At 39.7% G+C, this 26,280-nt stretch overlaps 1 protein-coding gene across 3 annotated transcripts in view; it reads left to right on the top strand.

Moving 5' to 3' along the window:
• Positions 1-25,077, top strand: part of LOC121951238 (phosphatase and actin regulator 1-like) — a 63,475-nt gene extending 38,398 nt beyond the window's left edge. For all 3 annotated transcript variants that reach the window (XM_088085566.1, XM_088085564.1, XM_088085565.1), the window contains 10 exons: positions 4,507-4,587; positions 6,990-7,193; positions 8,292-8,628; positions 10,738-10,931; positions 12,284-12,440; positions 15,955-16,010; positions 18,189-18,250; positions 20,191-20,335; positions 22,538-22,610; positions 22,775-25,077. In XM_088085566.1, coding sequence (XP_087941692.1) covers positions 4,507-4,587; positions 6,990-7,193; positions 8,292-8,628; positions 10,738-10,931; positions 12,284-12,440; positions 15,955-16,010; positions 18,189-18,250; positions 20,191-20,335; positions 22,538-22,610; positions 22,775-22,790 — 1,325 coding nt within the window. In that variant the 3' untranslated portion in view covers positions 22,791-25,077. The remainder of the gene's footprint in view (positions 1-4,506; positions 4,588-6,989; positions 7,194-8,291; positions 8,629-10,737; positions 10,932-12,283; positions 12,441-15,954; positions 16,011-18,188; positions 18,251-20,190; positions 20,336-22,537; positions 22,611-22,774) is intronic.
• The last annotated feature ends 1,203 nt before the right edge of the window (positions 25,078-26,280 follow it).

Below are 26,280 nucleotides of genomic sequence, written 5' to 3' on the forward strand. Positions count from 1 at the left end.
CACAAAGAGACAAAAAACAACTAAAAAGATGCATTAAAACTACAAAGAGACTGAAAACCATCACCTGTGTGTCTTGTCCCCATGTAGGAGTGGTGGTGGGGCCCTTTGCATATTTGTGCACGGGAGGTGATTGTCTCACAATCCGCCTGTGATTATATATTGTGTAAAGAGGAAAAACCAAAGTCACATTACAAACCTGCTGCATCCTTTTTATGTATCAAGGTCATGTTTAGCCACATCGGAGCTTCTGACATGTGAGCGCTTGAGCTCCTCATTGATAAAAGACTCCATGAAAGTTTTAATACAGTTTTTGTCAGGCTCAGGCTCAGAGAATTGCCTCGATAAAAGCCTCCACTTTGAGCTACTGAGCCTCAGGGTTGGTAGGATGTGTTCTGACTATCTGGGTCACTTCACAGTGGAATATATTTTCTCTAAAAAAAAAAAAACTAAGTGTAGTGTTCTCAGATCAATACTGGCTGCACTCAGATATGCCAGTTTCATTTAATATGCTCTCAGCTGAGTCTCCCCAATGAGTGTCTAATCTTCTCATCTTGGTGCAGATTGAGTGGCTGCAGTGTTGGACACCACTTTAGGTCACGGTGGACGATCCAAAATAGAACTTGGTTGATATTCAAGGTGATGTAGAGGATGTTTTCTGCGTTTTGTGCTCTCATATGAAAGATTGCAATATTTTCTTGGTATTAATGGGCTTACATGAGCGTTTGTTGCATGTTTCAGTTAGCGTACCTGAGCTGGATGCTGCAGGTACACAAGTAATAGACCGTATTGCAAAGCAGCTGATAAATTGCCATTCTGTTGATCCAGTCAGCCACTTTCAGGATCAAAGTTAAATATTTGGCAGCTTTTTATCCACAGTGAATGCGTTTTTTTTTTGTATTGCCCTCACAGGACCTTCCTGATGAAATGAACATGAAATTCCAGTTCTTGCACACTATTAATGTATTCATTAAATATTGAACAAAATGTTGTTGCAATACCAGCCAGTGTTTTAACTCCTGACTCGGTGTTCGGCTAGTGCACCAACAGCTGCGCTCATTCTAACATTTTCTTTTGTTTTTACGTGCACACAATATCTATCAATCTGGAGATGTAACCTCGCACGGGTGTTTTGAGTTAATGGTGTTACGCAACTGTCCACGTCCCGTGGCATAGCAGTTATGTCATAAAGCTTTGAGTAATTACTTTTTATTTTGTAATCCCTGAACATATTACAGCCCCGCCAGCCAAGCGACAACCTTTAGCCCTGGGTTTCCCCGCTTTGGCAAAGAGTTGGTGCTGATGGTTTTTAAAGCATTTGTCATTTTGATTAACAATTAATAAAAGACAGACTATTTGTTTTTCAAAATAACGCATGACAGGGATGTCAAAGTATAACAGAGGTTACATTCATGCAAGATTTGTTGCCAGAATTAATAATTATTAAAGGATTTGCATTTAATGAAAAGAGGTGGTATAAAGATAGAAACTTTCAACCTATTGTAACATGTTTTTTTGTTTTTTTTTGTGGTCTACATCCCAAAAAAGATACAGACATTAGTAGTCAAAGCAAAGTCGTTGCTTCTCATTTAAAGAGGGTTGTGTGAGTTTCATGAAAATTGACTGCCAAGGTGCAGAGATCCCTGGTTTTGATTAAATTTTCAGAGCACTACAAGGTTTACTTTTCTCATTATACAGGCACGGCTCAGCTGGCAGACATTATTAATAGAAACCATTTTTTGAACTGTTGTAAATTTTAATGATGTTTGAGAATGCAAAGGTACAAAGAAGTGAGATGTGTGACGCCTTTGGTGCTTTGAGGAAAACAATCCTGTCTGCATTGAACTCTCAGTTAGAAAAATCCCTCTATGTTTATTCTGGGTCAACTGTTTGATAACTCTATTATCCCCTTGACTTGACCTAATGTTAAATTTGCTGCGTCTTGGTGGGAAAAAAATCACTTTTCGATGGAGCTACCAGCATTAGCATCCCAAGTAGCATCTACAAATGGCACAATTTCCTTTCATTTCACACTCCTTAATTTCCCACTTCCTAGGGGTCTGGTAGAGATGAGTCTTTGTGGGACATATTGGTGATATTTTGGTCACGTATTTTCCCCCCAAAATGTTTCGCTGCTTAACTAATTCCTGGCTTGGAGCTGATGTCAAACAGGCTTCTCTTGGAAAACTTTTGAAGTATTGAGTGATATTGAACATCTGGTACGCTGGAGGAACTCATAATGGAGCGTACTGTTTGATGATAGCTCGCTCTGCTGTGGTATTTTTCAACACTGAAGCACCAGGATCCAAATTTTCTGCACTGGGGGCCTGTCTGTCTGACATTTGTATCACTCTCATTTGTGTTTTTTAATTTTGGACTCTGAGCAGTTGGTTTTAAATCCACTGTGTTCTGACTAAGGGCAAGGAAAAGAGAGGTCAAGCTCTCCGTGTTTTCATCAATCCACACTGAGGGTGTATTAGCATTGAACACAGCGCCCTCTGATAGAGCTGGGACAGGACTCCTGGGTCATATGTAAAGCACACATGGCACAATCTGTGATCTCCCTCTTAAGCAGGAGCTGCAGAGTCCTGCAGAGAGATTCTTGCACCGTGTTCTTAAGTGTTTGTTGCTGATCCTCATTTCACATTCTTAATTGGTTTGTATGCAGGGGCATCTTTAGAAATTACTGACATGATTTTTAACTGCTTTTGTTCAGCCTACTGATAGAAGATGTTAAGTGGCTCGACTTTTGAAGCCTAAAAATAGACGCAGTAGCTATGGGACATGTTATCTTGTGCATAATGCATCGCAATGAGAAGCGTTGTTGTAATCACTCCTCCATTTTTTAATCTCTTGTGTTAATCAGGCCCTGTTTTTTGCTTTAGGTGTTGAGATGAGAAGTCACACTTTCACAGATTATCTTTACAGCAAAATTCAGGATTTTAATACTTCTGTTCTCTTTACAGAAGTTGCTTGGAATTCTGATATTTTATCTAATCAAAAGATCTAAAAAAGTACCAATACACATACTTGTAAAGCAGGCCTCATAATATACTGCAGATACAGTTGTGTTCAGAAAATAAAAAATAAAATGCAAAAATTGAAATTTTTCTATTGTCTTATTATCAAATCCTTTAAACAGACAAAATCCCACAATAAATTGATTTTATTAACAAGTATCATCTCATATATTTTCAAGTCAACACATTCTCACTCCCAGTTCATCAAATACAGCAGCTTTGCCAGTGGCCCTTTGCTTCGAATGATGCTGCTCTAGGTACCCCTCTAGCATCAGTTTGAGATGACAGATGACACCATGCCAATTTTTGCTTGCTGAATGCATAGTATCTTTTCAAAATAAATGTCTGTGTCCACAGGAATCTTGGGTTTTGCCACTAAAACTATTATAGGTTTCGGCAAAAAACATACTTGGTTAGGTTTAGATAAAATATCATAGTCTGGGTTAAAATAAGTATATAACAGTAAGTTTCTAAGTATGTATATAGTTAAAAAAAACTCAATTTGGACTTTTGGTTCCACAGGGGACACAAACACCAGTCTCCTGTGTTAAAGGCCTACACATGTTTGACCCATTCGCCTATGCAGACTTTTTCTGTCTTCATTCTATGCCATTTGCTGCAGATGGGTTAACGTTGAAGTCCCTTACAGATGCTAAAGGGTGCCTTATCCGTCTGAATCAGACACCAACAGCCACTGACAAAACTGTTGTATTTGATGCCCTGGGAATGACAACAGGCTGCTGTTGTCCAAACACTATCAAAAGCTTCATGAGACACATTGTTGGACTGACATGTTCTGTCATTACTATAAACATGGGCACAGAAGTTATTTTATGTCTATTCCACATCCACCATCATGTTACTAAAAATACTCAGTAGCCAACCAAACATGTATTAATCCGCAGCTGAAGATAGTCTCCAACAAATCCTCTACTTACTCGTGGTTGAATAACTTCTGTTAAAAACTACAGTGCCCAACTGTTTTTAGAAAGTATTAGGCCATTTTTAAAAATAACACAATGTATTTTAGACATGTTTAAAAAGGTTTAAGTGTTCAGCACAGATGGTTTTTAGACTGAGTGCCGAAGACAGAACAGGGAAGACCAAATCACAGTTACTTTTGGTCTTTTCATGGGATTTGTTGAAAAAGAGAAAATATAAAATAATGTCTGCCTTGTCTTTTTATCATCATGTTTTCAACAAAAAAAAATCATTGTCCAATTAAAATGACCATAACAACTGGAAAGAAATCTTGTAAAGGATATGGTTATTTTATATGCTTTATGTGCTTTTCTATCTTTAAAGTTCCTCACAGACTTCCAGTTAAAGTATTTTCTGTATAACTTGGAAAAATCTACTAAAACCATGACTTGTAATTGCAAACTGTTTTGCCTTAGGGTTCTGGGGATCTTTTTCAGCTTTGTTTTGTATTGAAAGGTTTGAGTAATATAAAAATGACTTTAACGTTATTCTCCTTTACCCCCTGCAGCTTTGGAGAGGAAGATGTCAATGCGACAGAGCAGAGATGAGTTGATCAAGAGAGGAGTGCTGAAAGAGATCTTTGAAAAAGGTGAGCTGATGTTCTACAGTTACAGTCTAATTTAACAGAGTTGGAAATTGTCTCATTTTTAAGTAGAAACTGCAAAAAGGGTAGACGTGGTGCTTTAAATTGGAAGGTCTTCAGTTATTCATCTCCTCATTAATCAGTAGTCTCTGAAGTGCGCTCTTCAAGATTTGGCACGGGGCATCTAGAGATATAATCTTTCATTATAGAAATTTTGTGGGGTTTTATAAACTCTTTGATCTTGATTTGATGTGCCTTAGACGCCCTGTATTCAAAGCCAGTGAATATATGAGTCTGACAGCAGAGTGCTCCATGCCTCAGGACATCAAAAACAAAGTTGGTGAAGCTCAGAAAGTCCATTGACTCCTGCCAAGATGTGAACAGAGAAGATTAGGAAATGTGTGGTGTTTTTTTTTTTTATCTTTTTGTTTTTTTAAAGTTGAGCTTTTTGGACAATGTCCAAAAATATGAAGAAAGCCAAAACAAATGTCTGACAAACATACTTAAATAGTACAAATATAAATAGAACATTGGGTTCATTTAAGGCTAGGTACTTCGCTGTGGCTGTCTGCACTGTCTGCACTGTCTGTACCTGCAATTTTATGTGATTTTATGCCTAATGTTTTTGGGGTTTTCATTTTTTTCCCTTTAGGGTCTAGAAAATCGCTTTGCAAATAAAATGTTACTATTATTAAATTATTATATGTTATTAGAAATTATTATACCATAACCCTTAAAAACTTGGAATGATATCACACTTTTCTTTTGCTACATTTTGATGCCTTTGAGACGTATTTAAACCAATGAAACCTGTGCACATTGGTTTCATTTTCTTATTCTTTTTATTTTAATTTTTATTATTTTAATTTTTATTATTATGAGTAAAAACGTGAAAAAAGGCAATGAGCAATTTGGCAAAGAAATGTTCTACAAACTGCAAGAAATTAGTAGAAATAGAAAGTTATTATTCTTTATAGCTTTAAGCAAAATGATAAAATATTTGATTTGAAATGGTATTATTTAAAATTATTTTACAGAATTAATATAGCATATTGTATTAATAGGTGTTTAAAGTCATTTCCTTGTTTGTTTATTCATTTTTACTTATATATCTCTACATATCTTGTCTAAAGTTGCTCATTGCCTTTTTCCCATTTTTTCAAAAGAAATCAGGCCAATGTTTAGGTCCCAAAGGGTTAGGCTTACAGACACTGTCCAGCTCCATAAATTGGTCAAAACTGATAAACTAGAGTTGTTTTTCCTCCCCCTATATTTTCACAAATACTGTTCCCTTCCTTATAATGCATTTTAATCAGGCCAGGTGTGCTCAATTCTCAATTCTCCTGCCCAGTGACAACCTAGTTTCCATAATCAGACGAAGCTTGTGTGCGTAGTTTGATGGATCAGCAGTGGTTATTTTTATGCATGCAAAGAAATCAGTTACTTTATGAAAGCTGTGTTGTTTTATTAGCACAAACATCCTCTTGATGTATAGATATACCACACAATTCACTTTGTTGTTAAAATCCTACTCTGGTGTGCTGAAAATTGAAATAGATCCAAAGGTATAAAAATAGAACCACATTAAAGAAGAAAAGAAATCTCATGTTGGCAAAAATGTGTTAGCGTTTCACTGTGATTGGCTGCTGGATTGTAATCGGCTTTAACTGGTCGCTGTCTTTGACTGGCACTATGTTCTCCTGGATTTAATGTGGCACACGCCAGCCAAAACCTATTACTAGTCTAGTCTAGTGTAGAGTCAGTGTTACAGAATTCACCATCTCATTGGCGAAATTTAAAGACACCATCAGATCTTTCCTCATCAAGATGCTTAAAAGGGAGTCTAACTATGACAGATGGTTACATTAACAACTTATGATTTGAAAATGAGACAATGAAAGTAGAATATTGCAAAAACTCCCTCGGAAGACTTTCTAAATGTTAAAAAGTCCAGAGGCTAACACTTCCCCCCTGAATCATACAGGGGTAAGCATTCTTTTGGTTTTCTGTTTTAAAAGCTGTTCAGTCAAATTTGGGAATGAGGGAGAGCTCCCAGTAGAAATGCATTGTTTGTCAGAATATGTGAGCAGCATCGTGAATTGCACTGTCAGCCTTAAAATGTGATCATGCAAAAACCATCAAATGGCTCAGCGCTGTAACAGAATTAAAAAGTAAAAGTTCTGTCAAACTGCTTGGCTGACACTGTTTCCTGGTCTGCTTTGTGCTGATAAAAGGCTCTCGGGTCGTTAAACAGCCTTAGCTTTCCGAATCCACTCCCCATTGTCTCAAAGCTCAATACCCTGAGTTCATTTTAAACTTTGTTTGAACAGTCTTCTGGGGAAGTGTCACTCTTGTGCAGTCAGACTCATTTTTGATGCTCGTCTGACTGATTCTATTTTTGTGTTTAGCAACCGTTGAGTTCCGATCCTCGATGGACGGCGGAGTCTGCACTCAGGAGCCCTCTATTAAGTCATCTATGGTCATGCCCACTAAGAAATCTGTCACTTACTCGAGTGACCTTCAGGATACCCCCGCCAAGCCACCGCTGTACCACAAACAGCCTCCTGCTCTCCCTCCAAAGCCTTTCTCTAGGATCCCAAACCATAGCACAGGTCAGTAGTCTTTGTTAACGCTCAGTTTCCCTTTTATAAACCAATATATAGTAATTTTTTCTGCTTATTATTCATATCATTATCTCTGTCTAATGTAAGTCCAGAGTTGATCATGCATTAGGTTGTGTGTGTGCATGTTTGAGTGTGTGTATCTGTCAGTCTGCACATAATCATGCAAACTACTGGACCAATTAGCCTAATACTTTGTGTGCGTATGGCTGTATACTCAAGGATTTCTCAGGGTTGTTGAAAAATTGTCGAAAAACCTGTTGTAATTTCTATTTTATACTTTCATTGATTCTTGACTCCAAACTCCTTTTAACTGGCCAGTAGGTTTTCCAGGAAAAAAAAGAAAGAAAAACAAGCATTTCCATGTGTTGCATGCCATAATTTGTCATTTGTTGAGGCTCAAAGCAGGCATCCATAGAAAAGTGAGATGAATTAGTCAGCATTTCAGTTGTCTTTGCCCCATATACAGAGGCTACGTCCTCACTGCAGCGGCTGTGGGTTCAATTCCGTCTTTGGCCCTTTGCTGCATGTGATCCCCTCTCCCTCCCCCTTTCATGCTTAAGCTGTCCTATCCAAATAAAGGCAAAAAAGCCCAAAATATAATCTTTAAAAAAAAATTGCCCCATCGCTACCGATTGTCTGATGGAAAAAATAATCAAGAATGGCTGCGATCATCCCGGGTGACACTCTTTTGAACTTTTGAAGTTATTTCACCTCCCCAGACTGTGCAAAAAATGCAAAATTGTCACTATAAGTAATGAGTACTTGTTTTGACAAATGAGAGATGACTGCTGTTGCTTTAAACCCTACCTGCGTTGCCACACATGTGCACAGGATTATAGTAGTCTCATTAAATTCCCCTGTGGTTAGGTCAGCTGAGCTCTCTCTGTCATTGTCAATCTGTCAGTCAGAGGGAAGTGGCATTACCCTGGCCTAATTCCCAGCACTCAGCACTGACGTCTGAGCCTTGTCTGATCATCCATGAGCTCTGTCTATCTGTCTGCACCAGAACTGTACTGGGTGTGATACAACACCAGTTAACCCACTTTAAATGTGCAGTAATCATTTCTGTCCTGTTATACTTTCTAGATTCTTGCCAGCCAATGAAGTTGCCCTGTATGCCCGGAGGAAAGCACTCTCCACCTCTGCCTCCCAAGAAAGTGATGATTTGTGTGCCTCCAGGGGGGCTGGACTCCCCTTCTCCATCCCCCAATAACCTCTGCACTCTACCCCAAAAGTGCGCCCCTCCCCAGGGCATGCCCATCCACCACGGCACCCTGCTGCCCTCTCAGCTCGCCGCTCTGTCCAGTCTTCACCAGAGCCACGGTCACCCGCTCCAGCTTCAGTACGGCAGCTTGCACGCGCCCAGCCGCATCATCGAGGAGCTCAATAAAACCCTGGCGCTCTCCATGCAGAGGTTTGAAAGGTTAGTGGTCATCATGCTCCGGTCATTAAATCTGATTGTCCTCCAGTGAAGGCAGAGTGGGATTATGGATCTGCCTCTGTTTGTTTATCTGTGTGTACATCACTTAGAATATTTTGGTTGGATTTTGGCAAAACTTAAATATGTGTCAATGTTTCATGCTGGATTTAGCAAAGGGGGTCATTGCTTTTTAAGTCCCAAGACAAGACAGGAAAGTCTCAAGTCAAGTCCTAAACTTTGAGTTTTGTTTCCTAAAGAAGTTGTAATGTGCTGCTTAAAAATGTAATGCCAATTTTGAATTTACAAAGAGTTACAATTTGTATTTATTTGTTGAAACAACTTTGTTAAAAACTTGCTTTGCTGTTAAGCTAACATTAGCTAAGCATTAGCTCGCTAACAATGTTTAAAATTAACTTGAATAACTGTTCTTTGTGCAGCTTAAAATAATGAACAAAGTTAGGAGTTTTTTCCATCTGTAATTCTTTGACATACTGCAATTTGTTTTTAAGTTGAGCACGGCATAGGTTATTATCTTTTATCTGTTATATTTGGTATCTTTTTATCCAACTGGTGCTCAGAAACGTAAAGGTAGTTCTTCATGATTCTCGCCTGCGATTTAGCTGAATGCTGTCCTTTTGGTTCAGACAAAGTGGATCTGGGGAATTAAGTGTCAGTTTGCTGTGAATGAGCATCATTGAGGTTCATTGATTCAGGAAATAAAGAAAAATGAAATGATTTGTGGTACAGTTTTTAAATAACATAGTTTTTCATCTCTGTGCTTAAGGGGAATTTGCATTTTAAAGTCAAAACCTTTAAGTCCAAGTGAGGTCATGAATCATTGGTGTTAAAGTCAAATTGCAAGTATTTTTGGATTTTGTCAATTCAAGTCTAAAGTCATCAAGTTTGTGACTCGAGTTTGACTTCAGTCCAAGTCATGTGACTCGAGTCTAGCACCTCTGGAATTTTAACATTTCACCAAAGGCAGTTATGGCTTGATACTGATTGGTCTGGAGGGTTGCTGGTGACAACATGTTTCCATTTTATTAAAAAATCATTCATTTTCATTATTTGTTGGAAAAAGCTGTTGCAAAAGCAGCGCTAATTAGATTAAATATGGGGGGAAAAGCTTTATAATTAGCACAGAGCGTCCTGCTTATTACATTTTATTTTTGTGGCAACTCTCAAATATATCCTGGTGTTATTGAGGCCGCGTCCTGCCATGTAGTGCTGCTGTACAGGTCTAAATCAGCACACACTGCCTCACAGGGCAGCATGGCCTAATTTTGAAGTGAATGTGTGTATGTGTGGGCAGAGGCTCGTGGAGTAGGCGTCCCTCCAGCAGTTGGCCTGACATAACATGACCAGCTGCTCTTTACAAGAGCTGTGTTTCCTTCATGTTTGGAGAAAAGGGACAGGGGAAGGGATTGGACGTTATGTAACCTTGTACATTAGGATCTCTTTTTCACCAAAGCCATTTGGGCAGGGATAAGAAAGTAATGGTCCCGACATTGCTCACAATTAGTCTGAAAGCTCAAAAATGGTTACATAACAGTGGCTCATCATAAGAAGCTCCAACTAGACTGTTATTAGTCAATCTATCGGATATGTGACTGGTTAGCAGTTGGCATGTAAACGACAGCTCCTGAAAGTTATTTCCATCACCTTGTTTTGAATTACCCAAGTTGTATAATCAGTTAGTGTTTTCCTCTGTGTGGTTCAGAGGATTGCATGGCATTGCGTAGGACTGCACAGAATTGTGTCTGTATCCAGGCTCTCTGTACTCCGGTTTCATTCAGCTGCAGTTATACATCTCCTCTCCCTCCATACTTGGATTAAAAGCCCACTAAGCTATCATTAGACCATGTGCCTCCTTTATTGTTTTAAATCACTTCCTTTTCTGGATTGAGGATGTTTGTGAGGGTGATTGTTCCAGTAATGCCTCTTGTCATAAACAATATTTGCTGACTGTAAAAAGACGATATAGAGCTAAGCTTGAAATATGTGGTTTCCACTGTTGAGGGGGTGGACAGGCTCATCCGCTTAGTGGTATGGCCATAAGCACGGCCCATTACATTAATTGCCCTGAAACACATCTCCCTTTCTTTTCTGTAGCTCTGCATTGCACGGCGGTGGTCAGTGTGCTCCCCTGGACAGGAGAGAAGTGCCATCTGTGATCATCGACTACGAGGATGACAAGGAGAACATGCCCAACGAGTCCGACTACGAAGATTTGCCCAGCATGTATAAGGACGAGGACGACGATGTGGATGATGAAGAGGACGATGACGATGACGACATATTTACAAGTGAGTGGCAGAAGTTACGCCGAGGAGTCTTTAATGTTTAAATTGTACCGATGAAGAGAAAGTTAATGGCAGAGTTAGTTGATTACATTAGAAAATTGTCATCTGTCTATTTAGGACTTTTCTCAACTATTTGTGTCAAAGGCAAAGCGTAAAATGGTGAAATGATAAAAAACAGCAAAGTATGCCTTGGCAGGAGAACTGTCTTTGTTTATTTTGTTGCTAAGGATAGCTCATGTTTACAGACACGATGACACATTTGCTTGACTCATCCTGATCGACAGTGCTGCTAGCTTCACCTGAAGGCTCCTGGAACTCAGATGTAGTTTGACCTTCAGAGCAGGGCCAAAATTAGGATCACAGGACTGTATCCAGAATCCCGCGGTCACCCATGGAAACACTCTCACTCACAGCCTTTTGGCAAAACCGCTGAACTGTGTTTGTGTCTTTGACACGCTGTCCTTGTTTTCACTTGGGAGCATGTTGGAGTTTTTAAAGGTTTTGATCGACCATGTGTGATGGAAACATTCAATATGCCACATCATGACTTTAAGGGTATAGTTCATCCCAAAAACAGAAATGGATAGTTTTCCTCTCACCTGTAGTGCTATTTATCTGTGTAGATTATTTTGGTGTGACTTGCCAGGTTTGCCTGCCTTCTCCCCAATGTAATAGAATTAGATAGCACCCTGTGGTGCTCAAACACAGAAAAAATACATCCAGAAATCATGACCCGGTCACTCAAGATAATCCACAGACCTTGTTGTGAGCAGTTTCAAGTAGGAACTGTTTTCTTTCTACTGAACCACACCTGCCAAACAAATCGCTGCGCAGAGGGAAGCTTGCATCTACTTATGGACTAGAGGCTTGTGCTCAAGACGGCGTGAGATGTAAACATTAATGCTGTTTTCCTCAGATGAGCTGTAATATTTGCAAGCTCAGTGATGCTAAGTGAGCTAGCAGTAGATGTACGCTTCCTTCTGGGTGGCAGCACAGTTGTTGGGTGTAGTTTGGTTGAAAAGAAAGTAGTTCCTTGTGCAAAGCATCTGAAGTTGCACAAAACATCACATAATAGCTGTATTCCATATTTAGACCTTCTTCAAACATTTGGCAACTATTTAGATCTCAGCGTCATGATGTCAGTAAAAAAAAATAGAACACAGATGGCAAGGCTTTACACCTATTATTTATGGTTAGACTTTCGCATATATTTTAAATCTTTGTTATAATCTGTTTGAAACAACTAAGAGATAGAGATGAATGAAGAAAAAGAGCGTTTCTGTAAATTCCCTCCCAGAGATCTACGCTTCATGCCTGCTGCTCTGCTCATTTTTGACCGTGGTCTGTGTGTTTAGGTACCCTGGCTCAGAAGGTGCTGAGGAAAGACTCTCTGGCAATCAAGCTGAGTAACCGTCCATCCAAAAGAGAGCTGGAGGAGAAAAACATCCTGCCCATGCAGACAGATGAGGAGAGACTGGAGTCTAGGCAGCAGATAGGCACCAAACTAACAAGGTGAGCACATGTCATACACACATGCATTTTTAAAACGTGAATACATTTACACACATGCACAATTTATGGGCCAAATATTCGCAGTAAACCTGGTTCATGTAGCAGCAGCCAACTCAACATTTGTTGCTGCAAAACAGCACTGGCCCTTCTCAACCAAATGGAGCATTATGTCTTACTTTAGGCTAACGATGGCCAAATATCTTGGCAGATAGAGCTGTGACTCAGTCCAAAGCTGTTGCAAATGTGAGCCTTTTTTTCTATTGAAACACTTTTATATCCTTTCATTTTTTCCTTCTCAACATCCGATAAGGATAAACGCTTTATCTCGTTAAAATGAGGCTCTGAAAATGGAGCTGACCTAATTTCAGCGATGCATCACTCCCCCCCCTTCTCTCTTTTTCTCTTCTCTTGTCTTCTCTCTAGCGCACTTTCTCTCTCTCACTCTCTCACTCTCTCTCTCTCCTCTTTCTTCCTCCTGCCTGACTTCCTCCCTCGCTGACTGAATCACCACGGTGATGCATGTGCCAAACTATCTCCGCCCGACTCCTCCACACAGCAGCACCACGCAAGCCACTTCATACCAGCAGTTTACACACACATCTCCGCACTGGTGCAGTGCGTACAAATCACAGGAATTTGTATACATATGTCGAGATCATAAATGTGAATTCTAGTAATTGAACAGATCAAACAACATAATGTTTTTCCCCGATGGATCACACGCCTCATTTGATTTCACTCTTCTCTTTGAACATGACTTGCCTCTCTGAATGGAGGGGATGTAATGATGCGTTCAGGGAGGATAAGGCCATCAAGTGGTTGGGTATAAATGAAAGCCCAGATAGTATAATAAAATATGAGATGTGGGAAATGTGGTTGCAAGAGAGGGATGGAGTGTCATCAAGAGACATTGGCACACAACTCACTGTGCCCCACTGTGATTGGAACACAGCGCGTGTTCCCAGAAGGCCTGCTTAGTTGTCATGTTCCCAAAAAGCTCGGTCATAGTGTCCTTTGCACAGTGTCATCTTGATGCACAATTCTTTATTTCATGCTGTTTACCAACAGCATTGTGTCCTGTAATGTTATTGCTTGTGCAGGGCTAATCACAATTGATTATGATAATGCTATTCTAGGACACGTTGACCTCAACTTGCTTCTACTGACCTGATTCACTGGAAAGACCCCGGAGACCTTTTATCTCAAGGGAGAAAACTAAATGGAAGAGTTTTGGCTTTTGCCCTTGAGGAAGCTGATCAACACTGCTGTGTCTTTGGCTCTTAAAGAACAGTTTGACAGTTTGGGAAATAGGCTTGTTTGCAGTTCTGAGTTACATGAGAAGATCGATACCACTCTCATGTCTGACAGGCAGAGGGAGGACAAAGTCATTGTTTTTGCAAGTCACAAATAAGTTTCAAGTCTTTGCACTAAAGTCCCAAGTTAAGGCTATAGACTGTATATAGAGATTGACAAGGTAGCTCTTTTTCCCCCCGCTATGTAAAAATGTAGTCATAATATCCTGAATGCAGCCACTGCCGTCTTGCTCTGGTGATGTCATTTGGAGCCAGAGTCTACACAGACGTGATCTCCACAGTGTCAGGTTCTCACCAATCACCCGTCTGACCAATTGCGAGCACACCGATTGGCACACACAGTCCAAGTCAAGTTGCAAGTCTTTTTTCATTTTAGTCAAGTCTAAAGACATCAAATTTGGTTTGAGTCTGACAAAAGTCCAAGTAGTGTGACTCGAGTCCACATCTGAGCATAAAGACTGAAGGGGGAGACAGCTAGTGAAAACATGTTAACATGTTATAATTTTGTTTTGTTTTTTTGAAGTGAACAAATGACAAGTTGTGGTTTTAGAGGGGGAGTATGTGCGTGATTTTTTTTTTTCTCTGACATATTGACTTCCTGGTATCTTGTCTTCATTATTGGGTTTCCAGAAAACCAGCAGAAAGAGGGTATTTCCAAAAATGTTGAACTATTCCTTTAAAGAGCTGTGGGGAGCTTGGCAATAATTCTTTGTAGATTTGTTATTATGAGTGCCCCCTTTACATTACAAAGTCAATTGATCAGTTGTATACAGTACAAAAATATTGATTAGTGCAGGTTTAAAGACCTTGTTCCTCAAATTAGCCACTTGATAAAACCTTGTGTAACTCTTTATATAATCTCATTAAGCTCATGTCTCTGCTCTCCATATTGCGCAGAACAGGCCGACAGGCTGCCTAAAAATAAACCTGGTTGTGATAGAAATTATTTGGGAAGGAGCATCCATATGGATGTTTGTTGGCCAGTCTGTGCATGTTTATTTACAGTACCTGCCTTTTTCCTGGCGGGATGCTGATATAATGCTCAGACCGGACTGAGAGGCGGATAGCTTTTTGTCTGAGATTCAGTGTTTTGATTTTTCCTGAAAGATAACCTCCAAGTGGGTGAAGAGATGACACAAGATGAGATGAGACAAGCCGGTCTGAGCGCAGACCTCACCCTGCGTACAGTAGCTTACGGGGCCGAGCAGTTCCAGATGGCTGTCAGATCTGAACGAGATGAAGACAATCATTGATCCAGTGCCTACAGTTAGGTCTTCTCCCACAGGGTCGTGACACGGTGCTATAATAAGAGTCCCCAGTTGAAAGCACTCAGAGTGACCTTTCAGAGATTGCCTTTGGGTATCTTAGTCATTTCAGACACTCACAAATTGGAGATAATATGTGCAAAATGTATCTCTTCAGATGCTGCTGAAAAGAAAATTTACTGGGAACAGTGACTGACTGCCGTGCTCCATGCGTCATTGTCTGTGTAAAAGTGTGTGGTAGTTTTGTTTTAGCTGTCATCAGTGTTGGAACCTTTCACTTGGCATGTGACTGTGTCACAGTGCCTTATTCAGCATCAGATGAGAGCTGAGTCTTCAAGAATTTCTGGCTTTTACTGGCCTTCTTCCCTGCATTGCACCAGCGTATTATCATGCAGTCCTTATATTGGAAGAGAGGGACTGGTGATCATGGCTGACTGATTTTTTTTTTTTAGGAAATGCACTTGTCAAGCTGTCGGAAGGCAGAAGCTTAAAAAAGATGCAAATCTTTCAACTCTGAAAAAACAACATTGAACTCTGATGCTCATAAATAAGTTGTACTGGAAGTAAGGAAACGTTGACTTAATGTTTATTTAATTCCGTTCGAGACTAACGCAATGCATTTTACTCTAAAGCTTAGGGTTGTCAGTTGTAAAAGCACTCATGCTGTGAGGCTAAATGTGAGTAACCTTACTGGAACTTGCTGTCAAAGCAGGAAAAGTGAATACTGGGCAAAATGGAGCAGCTTTCTCTTAACTATTTATATCACTGAGGAAGAAGCAGGAAAATGTTTGCACAATGTTAGCTGACAATTACTCTATATTACATGTAAAGTAGGTCGATTTGCATCAGGGACTTGAGCTTTTTTTTTTCCTTCTTATTGATTCAGTGTTGACTTGCTGACCTCTGTGCTGATCATGGATGTTTGTTTCTAACTAGGCGCTTGAGTCAGAGACCCACAGCGGAGGAGCTGGAACAGAGGAACATCCTCAAACGTGAGTGTTTAAATATATGTAACATTATCTGCAAGCTGCTAATTGCTGCTAATCATTTCCCAAACAACAGTTTAACACAAATGTCAAAGTGACAAAATTGCCAAAATTTCCTTCCCTAATTGGGTTTGGCTTCATTAAACGGAATGCAAGTTTTACTACACATTTATTTATTTACAATGGTGGAAGAAGTATTAAGAGGTTTTACTTAAATGTACAAATACCTTAATGTGAAAATACTCTAAGTAAAATTCCTGCTTTTAAAATGTGACTTAAGTTAAAGTAAGTTAGTATAATCAGGAGCATGTACTTTAAAAGTAGAAGTACCCAATGAAGAAAAATTATAGAAAGAAAGAAAGAAAGAAAGAAAGAAAGAAAGAAAGGAAGAAAACAATACACCCAAAAAACTTAAAATTATAAAAACAAAAAAGGAAGACATGTTAATCAAAATAGTTGCCTATTAAATCTCTGTCAATCAGCTTATTGATTAATCAACCAATTGTTTCAGCTGTACTTGTATTAACTGTTAGGTAGTTTCACTTATAACAAACATATTTTACAAACTCTTCTAATGTTTTTTTATGCAAAATCTTAATTTGTGAAGTAATTTAAGCTTTCAGATAAATGCAGTAAAGTAAGAAGTACAATATTTTAATCTGAACTTTATTGGAATAAAAGTATAAAAAGGCATGAAAAGAAAATACCAAAGTAAAGAACAAATACATCCAATTTGTACTTAATATAATGGTGGAGTAAATGTACTTAGTTCTGTTTTACCACTGGTTATTTGTGGTGGCCCACCACGATGAAATTATCTCCCACATACTGATTTTGTATATATTTTGAGCTGGACTGTTTATTAGTAATGCTAATGGAATATATATGATGTTCGTTTTTTTATTTCATCACTCTCTCGGCGCACAGCGCGTACTCTGGGCACAGACGGAGCAGAAGAACCAAAGGCACAGAAAAAGTGATGCTTAAGCATTCATTGCGCTGGGTCTAAAAGTTTGCTTTCACTCGCCTCTACAGCAGCTGCTGCTCTCATCCATCAAAAAAACTCATGACGAGGTCCAACTGTGCTGCGTTTATGGACCCGCAAAAACATCTTAATTTAGAGAGGGGACACAGAATAATAAAAAAGGACAAGATAACCCCCCGCCACACATAATTTCTATTTCTGTGAGAAACACTGGAGTCCATATTTGTCACAGATGGTGCATGCAGGCTTCATACGGTGCAGCCTGCTGATTTGAGAGGCCTAGTTATGTGAAAGCTTGTGGCGTACATCTCTCCTTTTATTCCTCCTTGGTCTGCTGTTTCATGTGCAGCAGGCAGGCAACAGGGTTCCCCAAGGAGGCATGTCCAGAGAGGCTGGTGTCTTTTCTCAAACACATGCAGTATCAGAGAGACGCAGTTCTGTTGCCTGGGACTCTGCGTCTCTCACTTCAAAGACTGATTTACCAGCAGTTCCTGCTTTCCTAGAGGCTCCTGCATGATTGGCAGAGTGCGGGAGAAAAATACAAAGTCTAAAAATTCATGAGTGGCAAGTTGTGTCCTCAGCATCACTCACACGCACACAATGCCAAGGTTAAACAAACAGGGGGGTTCATTCTTTTAGAGTCGAATCCAAAACTGTGAGGAGTACTACAGATACTGTATGTGTTTAGCACAAATGCAATTTGACTGCTGAGGCTTTCGCAAACAGGCGGTGTGTCCCAGAATGCTCCTTGTTTACTCTTGTCTCTCCTTTTAACTTGCTCCTCTGCGCAGGAGGTTTTTGTCTCGCTAATTGACTCTGAATATGAGCACAACACATGGATGAATTTCAGCGAGATGTAAGAACATAACGTGATCTGAATTTTTCCTTGTAAAAGAGCAAAGTGTTTATTCTTAAATAGGTTAATCACTTGATCAAGAAACATGGAGAAAAAAAGCCCTGGGACAACTTGAAAAGAACAAAGCAATCATTCTCCCCTGGTACCCATTCCTAATAGCATTAAACAGCCAATGATGGAAACTATTCTGGGATTTAAGAAACTTATTCAGTTAAGTGTGAGTCTACTAAGTAACATTATGTAACCGGTGTGCTTGTTCCCCTTTTCAGTAATTTCTAAACATTTCGTAAACAGTCCACTGCCTGCACTCACAGTATAACTTTCATCTTCTCATTCTCTGCAGCTCGCAATGAGCAGGAGGAAATGGAGGAGAAGAGGGAGATCAAACGAAGGCTAACAAGAAAGGTGAGTCCAAAATAGCTCCAAAGGTGCAAACCCACACTTGATCTCAAAGCATTCAGAGGGGGTAAGTTGTTGGCCAGGATAAACAGACACTGTGACAGTGACTCATCTGTAGCGAGATGTAAGACTCAAGTCCATAACAGGCGCAGTATTGTAGTTCTCAGGCCTCCCCCAGGAGACGCTGGCTGATGTCCTTGTTGTCCTTGGCCCTTCAGCACGTTGGCTGCCAAATCCTCTGACCCCACAGGGAGGTGTTGAGCATGTTCCCATCACTTTCAATTAGATAATAACACTTTCTGATCACCCGCTGACATGCTGCTCAAAACAAAAATCTCACAGCTGTTGGTGGATTTATGTTGCATCACGTGCCTTATTGTATACATCGAAGAAACCGCTGCTGTAATAAACAAAATACTGAATGTGTTTTTAAGGCCCTATATTATGCTTATTTTCAGGTTCATGCTCATATTTTGGGTTTCTACTAGAACATGTTTGCATGCTTTAAATGTAAAACATATTTATGTGCTACGTCCTCGCCACAGCGGGCACAGGTTCCACTCCGGCCTCAGCCTCTGTACATGGGGCGCCCACTCTACCAAGTGAGCTACTGGACACCCCCCATATTCAGCTTATTTATTTTACAATTTTTTGGGGGGGCTTGTGCCCTTTAATTGATAGGACAGACTAAAAGTGAAAGCACAAAAATATTGATAATAATTATGTGTGAAAGGGCGGAGAGAGGCGGGGGGACATGCAGCAAAAGGGCTGAGGCCAGAGTTGAACCTGCGGCTGCTGCGGCGAGGACTTAGCCTCTGTACGTGGGGCGCCCGCTCTACAAGTGAGCTACTGCACGCCCCCCATATTCTGTTTATAAGAAACCTGAATATGCTATCTGGAGTACTCTTGAAGAAACTGGGATATTTACACGGAATGTGAATAACCCATTGGTGGGCCGGTTCTGGCCCACGGGCCTCATGTTTAATGCCATTGGTCTTTACAGTGTAGTTGTAGTATCCCAACCTAATGGAAGTCCTGATGGCTCAATTAAAGGCACCGTTTCTGAATACAGACTGTGTGCATTTCTATGTAGGTTGAGTGTTTTGATACTTTCACAGTATTCATAAAGTACATATACCTGCTATATATAAAAAAAAAAAGACATTCAAATCTGACTTTTTACCACTAAAGCCCATTCTTTGTATAATACTATGCATTAATGGAGCATTGTGTGTGTAGGCTACCAACCAAGTATTTTTGGACTTAAATGTGGAGTATTTCCTGACCAATACTGGATTGTGAAGGCCTATACAATTATTTGAGCATTTCTAAAATCTGATAACAATAAATTGGCTGATATTTGTTTTTGAACATGACATTTATGTTAGGATCCCTTACATCTGATTTTTCTTTCTCAGAATTTTGATATCTACTAAACAGAATATGCTGCTAAAAAACAATCTTGTCAGTTTTTTGTCTGATGGACTCATAGTGTGATTTCGTTCACTGTTTCTAAATTACCTCTGGGGTGAATGTGCTGCAGTTTCTTGTTATTTATCGACCCTTATAAAGCTTTTACAAATGGCTGTGATAAGCTAATATTAGTTGACATAGCAACCTGGCTGATTTTGACTTGAGGTTGTTGATTTTTATCTACATTTATTAAACACATATCTAAAATTATCAACTGAAATGTTGTTTTTCATAGATTATTTAAGGAAAAATCATTGATTCAGTAAAAGTCCTGAATGTCGGAGCAGTGTGGCATCGAACTCCTCTCATGTGCACAAGAAATTTTGGATGTGCAAGTCTCTTTTTTTTGTAACATTTCTATGAGAAATTGAAAATATGTAAATTCTGAGAAGCTGCTAACCGTGACAGCAACTAGGAATATGCTACCTAGTTTTCTGTTCTCCAACTCTCTTTTTTTTCTGCTCTCTTTCCAGCTGAGCCAGAGGCCCACTGTGGAGGAGCTGAGACAGGCCAAAATTCTCATCCGATTCAGTGACTACGTGGAGGTGTCAGATGCCCAGGACTACGACAGGCGGGCAGATAAGCCCTGGACCCGACTCACAGCAGCGGACAAGGCCAGTATCACTTACACTTAAAATTTAGGTTTTTAATTATCTCAGGTTTCCTCCTGGCTTTCAAATTTCTTCAAATGCCATCATGCTTCCTCCCTACCATCTGTTCCTCATGTGACGCAAGCGGTAACGCAGGAGAGTAATGTTAGTAAGATGTGTTCCTTTTCTCTTGTTACGGCAAGTTCCACCTCAGCTGTTTGGGTCTCCTCTGTGAGTAAACACCCTGAAGCGGTCCTGCTGCTCGCTGCCCAGCGGCCCATGCCGCTGACTTTTAATGAGTACTTGATTTCTGCGGAGCAGCGTCGCTGCTTCCCTTGCTTTGATTCCTTTACTTTGATGCTGTGCAGTTCTGAACAAGGCAGGTCACACCTGAGGAGCACTCATGCGAAAATCACGGGGATTCAGCGTTTTGATTATGCAACAACTCCCCTTACATAAGAGAGTAATCGGACAAGCAGTGCCTCAGGACCCCTCAGCCGCAGCTCTGCTCTGCTGACATTTTTTTCTGCCTCTTTCAACCATCGAGCACAGATTTGAATATTGTTTGTTCTCCTGTCGCTAAAACAAGGCTGGAGACGTTTTCCTGAGTCATGCTGAATGGCAACACATTGACATCACCCGGCTGGGTTTGCTGTCACGCATAACATTTTAGAGCTTATTAAAAAAAGCACAGCACACCATTTTGTCTCCTGGAACTTTGACTCATTCACACTTTGCGAATGTCTTTGCAGTCATCCTGCACCCAGCAAGGCTCTCAGCCCTCCACCACTCCTGTGGTGCTACCTCGAGGGCGTAATTCACCGGGGATTGTCCCAAAAAAGTTTAGAACTGCATGAAAAACAGCTTTGTGCTCAGAAACAAACCCAGAAACAGATGTTTTTTGTAAAGGTGTTATTAACACTTGAATTTATACTTCAAGTCCTAAGCAACCTGGGATTTGACTTGATCTTTTGATCAAAGGACTGACAGCCTGAACAGCTTTGACGTTCTGAAAATACAGCCAATACAGTTTAAACTGTGAGCTCTGAGAGATGCTATAGAGTCCCTCCGGCTACTAAAACTGTATTCAAGAGGTCCTTCATCCCAAGTGCCATCATTATTCTTAACAAAGTGACTGATAAAGTCACACTTACTTTAAAGTTAAAAAGCTTCAACGGTTACTTCGTACAATAATCTGTTAATAATTTGTTTTATAAACTGCTTGTCTCCTTTGTATAATGTTGTCTCCTGTGTCTGGTGGGCAGAATACAAATTTCCACCCTGGTGGACAATAAAGTTATATATTATTCTGTTTGATATTCTGTAAACCTGTGTCGGTCAAGACAAAAAATGCCTAGTCCACACATACACAGGTATTTTGTTACCTCAGTTTTTTTATGCATTTTGCCCTTCTGTCCACTGTGTTTTAGGACACTAAAAACAAACTTTAGTAAAACTTCATCCAGGGTGAAGATTTTCAGAAACCTTTTTTTCAGAATTTTTTTGGGATTGACATATACACAGGGGGACAAAAAGTTCGGACTTGTAATGGCAACATGACGGAAACGGTGTTGGCTCTAACCTTGTAAACAGGACTTTTCCATGTTAAAACATAAAAGTACAGTTTGTCTTCCACTATATTGAAGAATACAGAATGTGCTATAGAGGTCACTGCTCCAGGTAGCCTTCTGATAATAGTGGGGTTTTTTTCAGGTTGCTGATTGGCCAACACCTTCCTCTTCTTCCTCTTTGGGGGGCTGTAACGTTATATTGCCATCTGTGTTTTTGGCGTGCTCTTGACAGTGCTTCAATTGCGTTTTTGCATTTTCATTTGGTTCGAATTTTTATTACAACGTTGTGTGTGGACAGGAATGTTTTTGAGAACAAAGGAGTTCATAAAAATACCCATATCCATGTGGACTTGGCCGTAGTCTGTGTAAATCCCTGCTATCACCACTTCATTAGAGTTCAAAAACACAAGCTGACTACCCAAGTAGACCGGCAACAGATTGTATATTATTGTTCTTGCTTTTGGATGTCTCAAGAGGAGGAAATTGAGGGCTCTTGTGATGTGAGAAGAGAATTCAGCAGAATCATTCATGGCCTCAAGATAAGCGTAAATGATGCATGAAGCATGCTAAAAGGAGGGAGAGTCACGGCTTAGAGGCTGCAGCACTAAGCCTCTGCAGCTTCTCTCAAATTTCCCTTCTTGTTTGTCGTTTGCAGGCAGCTATACGGAAGGAACTCAACGATTTCAAGAGCAATGAGATGGAAGTGCACGAATCAAGTCGCCATTTAACCAGGTAACGTGCATGTGATTATGGATGCACACTTTATTATGGCTTCATATACAGCTGGAGTCATTCTCATGCTGAAGGTGTTAGTACAGAGCAGTGAGTTCTGTCTGAGGTGATGAAATGTAATGAAATGTTTGAAACAAAACTCCCCCCCCATGTTCATCTTTTAGGTTTCACAGACCATAGTAGACCACCACTGTCTTGAGCAGTGCCGGACCGGCGCTCTCCTCCACTGAGAACCTTAAGTGCTGGACAGTAAAATGGTGCCCGTTTCTACAATAAGGCCATGTCTTCTGAAATGCCTTTTCAAGACCCACACAACTGAGTCGGTACTACGCTCCAAGATGCAGACACCCACTACTCATCCACTGTAGTAGCACATGAATGACTCCAGTTGATCCACATCGCCCCTCTATGGAATTTGCTCGACCGTCTCTTCAACCTCTCTGCTGAGCTCTCAGGCAGGCGCTCAGTTCTGCGGCAATCGGACAGCGGGAGAGTTTTGCAATCGATTGACACTTTCTACCGAGGGCGACCGTACCTCGGTTCATCAATAACACCGGTGAACTTGTCTCAGTGGACATGTTTTTAATCCCTCTTCTTAATTATGTTGTCACTCTGGACTCCTCTAGCCCTTGTGGACAGCTCTGTGCGAGGGACGCAGGGTTGATAGTTCTGAGCTCAGCTGGAGATCCATCTTTACTGCACCTGCTGAGACGACGGCTCAGAAAGACACACGGGAAGGGGAGGGAGGCGTCCAACATTATGTGCAATATTTTTTTTCTTCTGCTTCTCCAAGGCTATAGCACCCCCTAGAGTCCCCTCGGTGTCATTGCGATGTAGTCCTGACCTCTGTTCTTCCCTCATATGTGCAATTCTCACTGTACCGACAATGTTGACATCTAATGCTAACTGTGAATTTGAGAGTTTGGGCGATGCCCGCACTCTCTCCAAATGTACATTTTGTTTATACTGAAGAAGGAAAGTTAAAAGAAGAATCATGCTTGACCAAGTTTCATTCACAATCTTATAAATTTACTGTAAAAATTGCAGCTGGCAGATAAAATCTGGTTCCAGTGTGCACAACAATTATCTGTTTTATATGATTTTTGTTAGTTTTTAATTGTTTTTGATAGAGGCACTTGGATCATAATTAATTTACATGTTTTTACATGCTCACCATGTCGTTATCCCTTACATTTTTGTTCTGTTTGCCGCAGTGTGTTTTATGCTCATAATGTGCATTGTATGATACACTTTACTTTTCTACTTATTATAAGCTTTTGACCAAGCAATATCTGTTGTTTGTAGAGAAATGGTTAAACTACAGGTGTACTCCCTATCATTTTTTTTACTGTGCTTATACACTACGCCTCACTTCAGGGTTTTAATTTTCTTTTATACGTTTACTTTCGGAAGGCTTTATTCAGGAGGACCTTTTCTGCTTTTTTCTTGTCTGAGCCACCAAAAACATCTGCCTCTTTAATAGATTACGACACATTCGGATACAATTTCAAATCTGCAATTGAAGTACAGGTATTTGTGAATTCACTGAGTCAGGATTTTTAAATTTTTACTTGCACTGTTAAGAGTTTGGCTTTACAACGGTCACTGTTTTAAGGTCAGGGCCCAAGGGTGTAAAATATTGTTGGATATCTGATCTGTGACCATTTTTGTCTCTTCACTTTAATGTTACCTGATCACTGATCCTACACCAGTACTCCGATGCTCATGAGCTTTATGTACACAGAATATTTTTATTATTTTTTACTGTATTACTTTTAAAGTTGCAATATGAAATTCTTGTTTGTCAGATGAGACATGGTAGAGGCGAAAGGCTGTTGGCTGCCTACTATAATGCATCTGTCTGCAAAGGAAAATGCGTTCTCCCTTATTTTCAAGGTTTCCATCAGTGACGGATAGATGACCCAATAAAACCTGGGAACCGGGAACACAGAAAATTGTTATGCACTTTGTTTTTTTATGTGAAATATAAGGATTTTTTGTTAGAGTTTGGAGCAGTTTCTCCTCAAAATCAGGACACAGTATGTACTCGTCACGATGCTCCTTTTTTAAATCAAAATTTCATTGGGTCATCTAATCTCCGAAACTTTGAAATATGGGGTGTTTTTTGTGTTAGAACCAGCTTCTGTAACGATTCCAGCATCATGCCATTATTTGAAATTTCCCATCCATAGGTTCAGTACAATAGAGCATAAATAGTAATGAATTTACACAAATTCTGCTCCAGTTCTCATTTCAGCTCTAAGAAACAAACCTGAGCCACTGGGCTGAGCATGAGGTTTTTCCATTTTGCTGGAATCAAGGAACATGAATTCAGCAATAATCTGTTTCCTTTTACATGTTGGTGGAGCAACTGAATGAATTTGAAAGTGTTCCTTTTTTCATTTTTGAAATACAGAATACCATGTAAAGGATACATCATGCCAATTAAATTCCATTTCTGAATGCATCTGCATTGTTTAAATTATCTTTTTTTTAGATAAAAAAAAACTCAACCTAGTTCTGCCTTTGTTAATTTTGCCATAGAGTCACTTGTGCAGTATTTGTACATCTTTTACACTCTGCTGCATCCAAGCCTACTGCCAAAAATTAGATTTTCTTTCTTCCTTTTTTAAAAAAATTATATTTCCAATCATGCTTGCCTTGTCGATGCAGTACATCATTCCCCATTTTACTCAGGTCTGTATTACTCTTGTATTATATTGTAATTCATGACAAATTTGAATTTTGATAATGACAGGGGTTCAACAGTTCGGGTGCAACACATTCAGGCTCAGACTGAGAGAATTCTGTATGAATGCAACAGTATTGTGACACACATATTGTCCAATTTTCAGCCCAGGGAGATCTGACACTGACTGCAAATCAATGACATATAAAAAATCTGCTCAGCCATTCAGATATTAAAAATACATGACTCTAAAAATGTAACACTAAGAAATAGACCTTGCCAGGTTAATCATAACTAGTTGAGTGTGACACCGGACTCCTCTGGACATGCTCTAATGTAAAGAGAAGTTGATGCTCGATTTGCATCATCCCATCATAAAGAATCCCAACATTCACAGCACCTTACATTGGAAGTAGTAATAATAAAAATGCAGTAGGAGCAGGGGCATTTATTTTGATACACAGTATCAGAGAAAAAGATTTACACACGTCTGTAAGTCTAAGAGGTTAAGACTTACTGTAGGATATCTGCAAAAGTTGTATTTTCACAAAATCCAGTGTGCAAATGTTCTGGAATTTGACTATACATACAAACCTTATACGCATCTGAAAATAACAAAGCACAGTGGCTTCATCCCCAGATGTTTTATACGTAAACCCTAGATCTAAATATATTAGCTATATATAGCCTGTTTAAAAAATAAGAATAGGCCTAATAAAAATAAAAAGCCCCAGATCCAATGATCTGCCATTCTGTTCATACATGTACCTTAATATTGTAGTTACATTCCACCACCGTTAATATGAATACATATATTTAACAATTTTTCAGTTTTAGTAAAGCTTTCTTTTTCTACTAAATTGTAATCACTAATGACTACTAATATTTTTAGCATAACTTTTCTGAATTTATCCTGAAAATCAAAAAGTTTTTAAAGGTAAATACATCATTTTTATTTGAACTCTTTATACAGGAAAAGAA

The sequence above is a fragment of the Plectropomus leopardus genome, chromosome 12, assembly GCF_026936395.1.
Source record: "Plectropomus leopardus strain MGB_pleo_1.0 chromosome 12, ASM2693639v1, whole genome shotgun sequence".
NCBI classification, from domain to species: Eukaryota; Metazoa; Chordata; class Actinopteri; order Perciformes; family Serranidae; genus Plectropomus; species Plectropomus leopardus.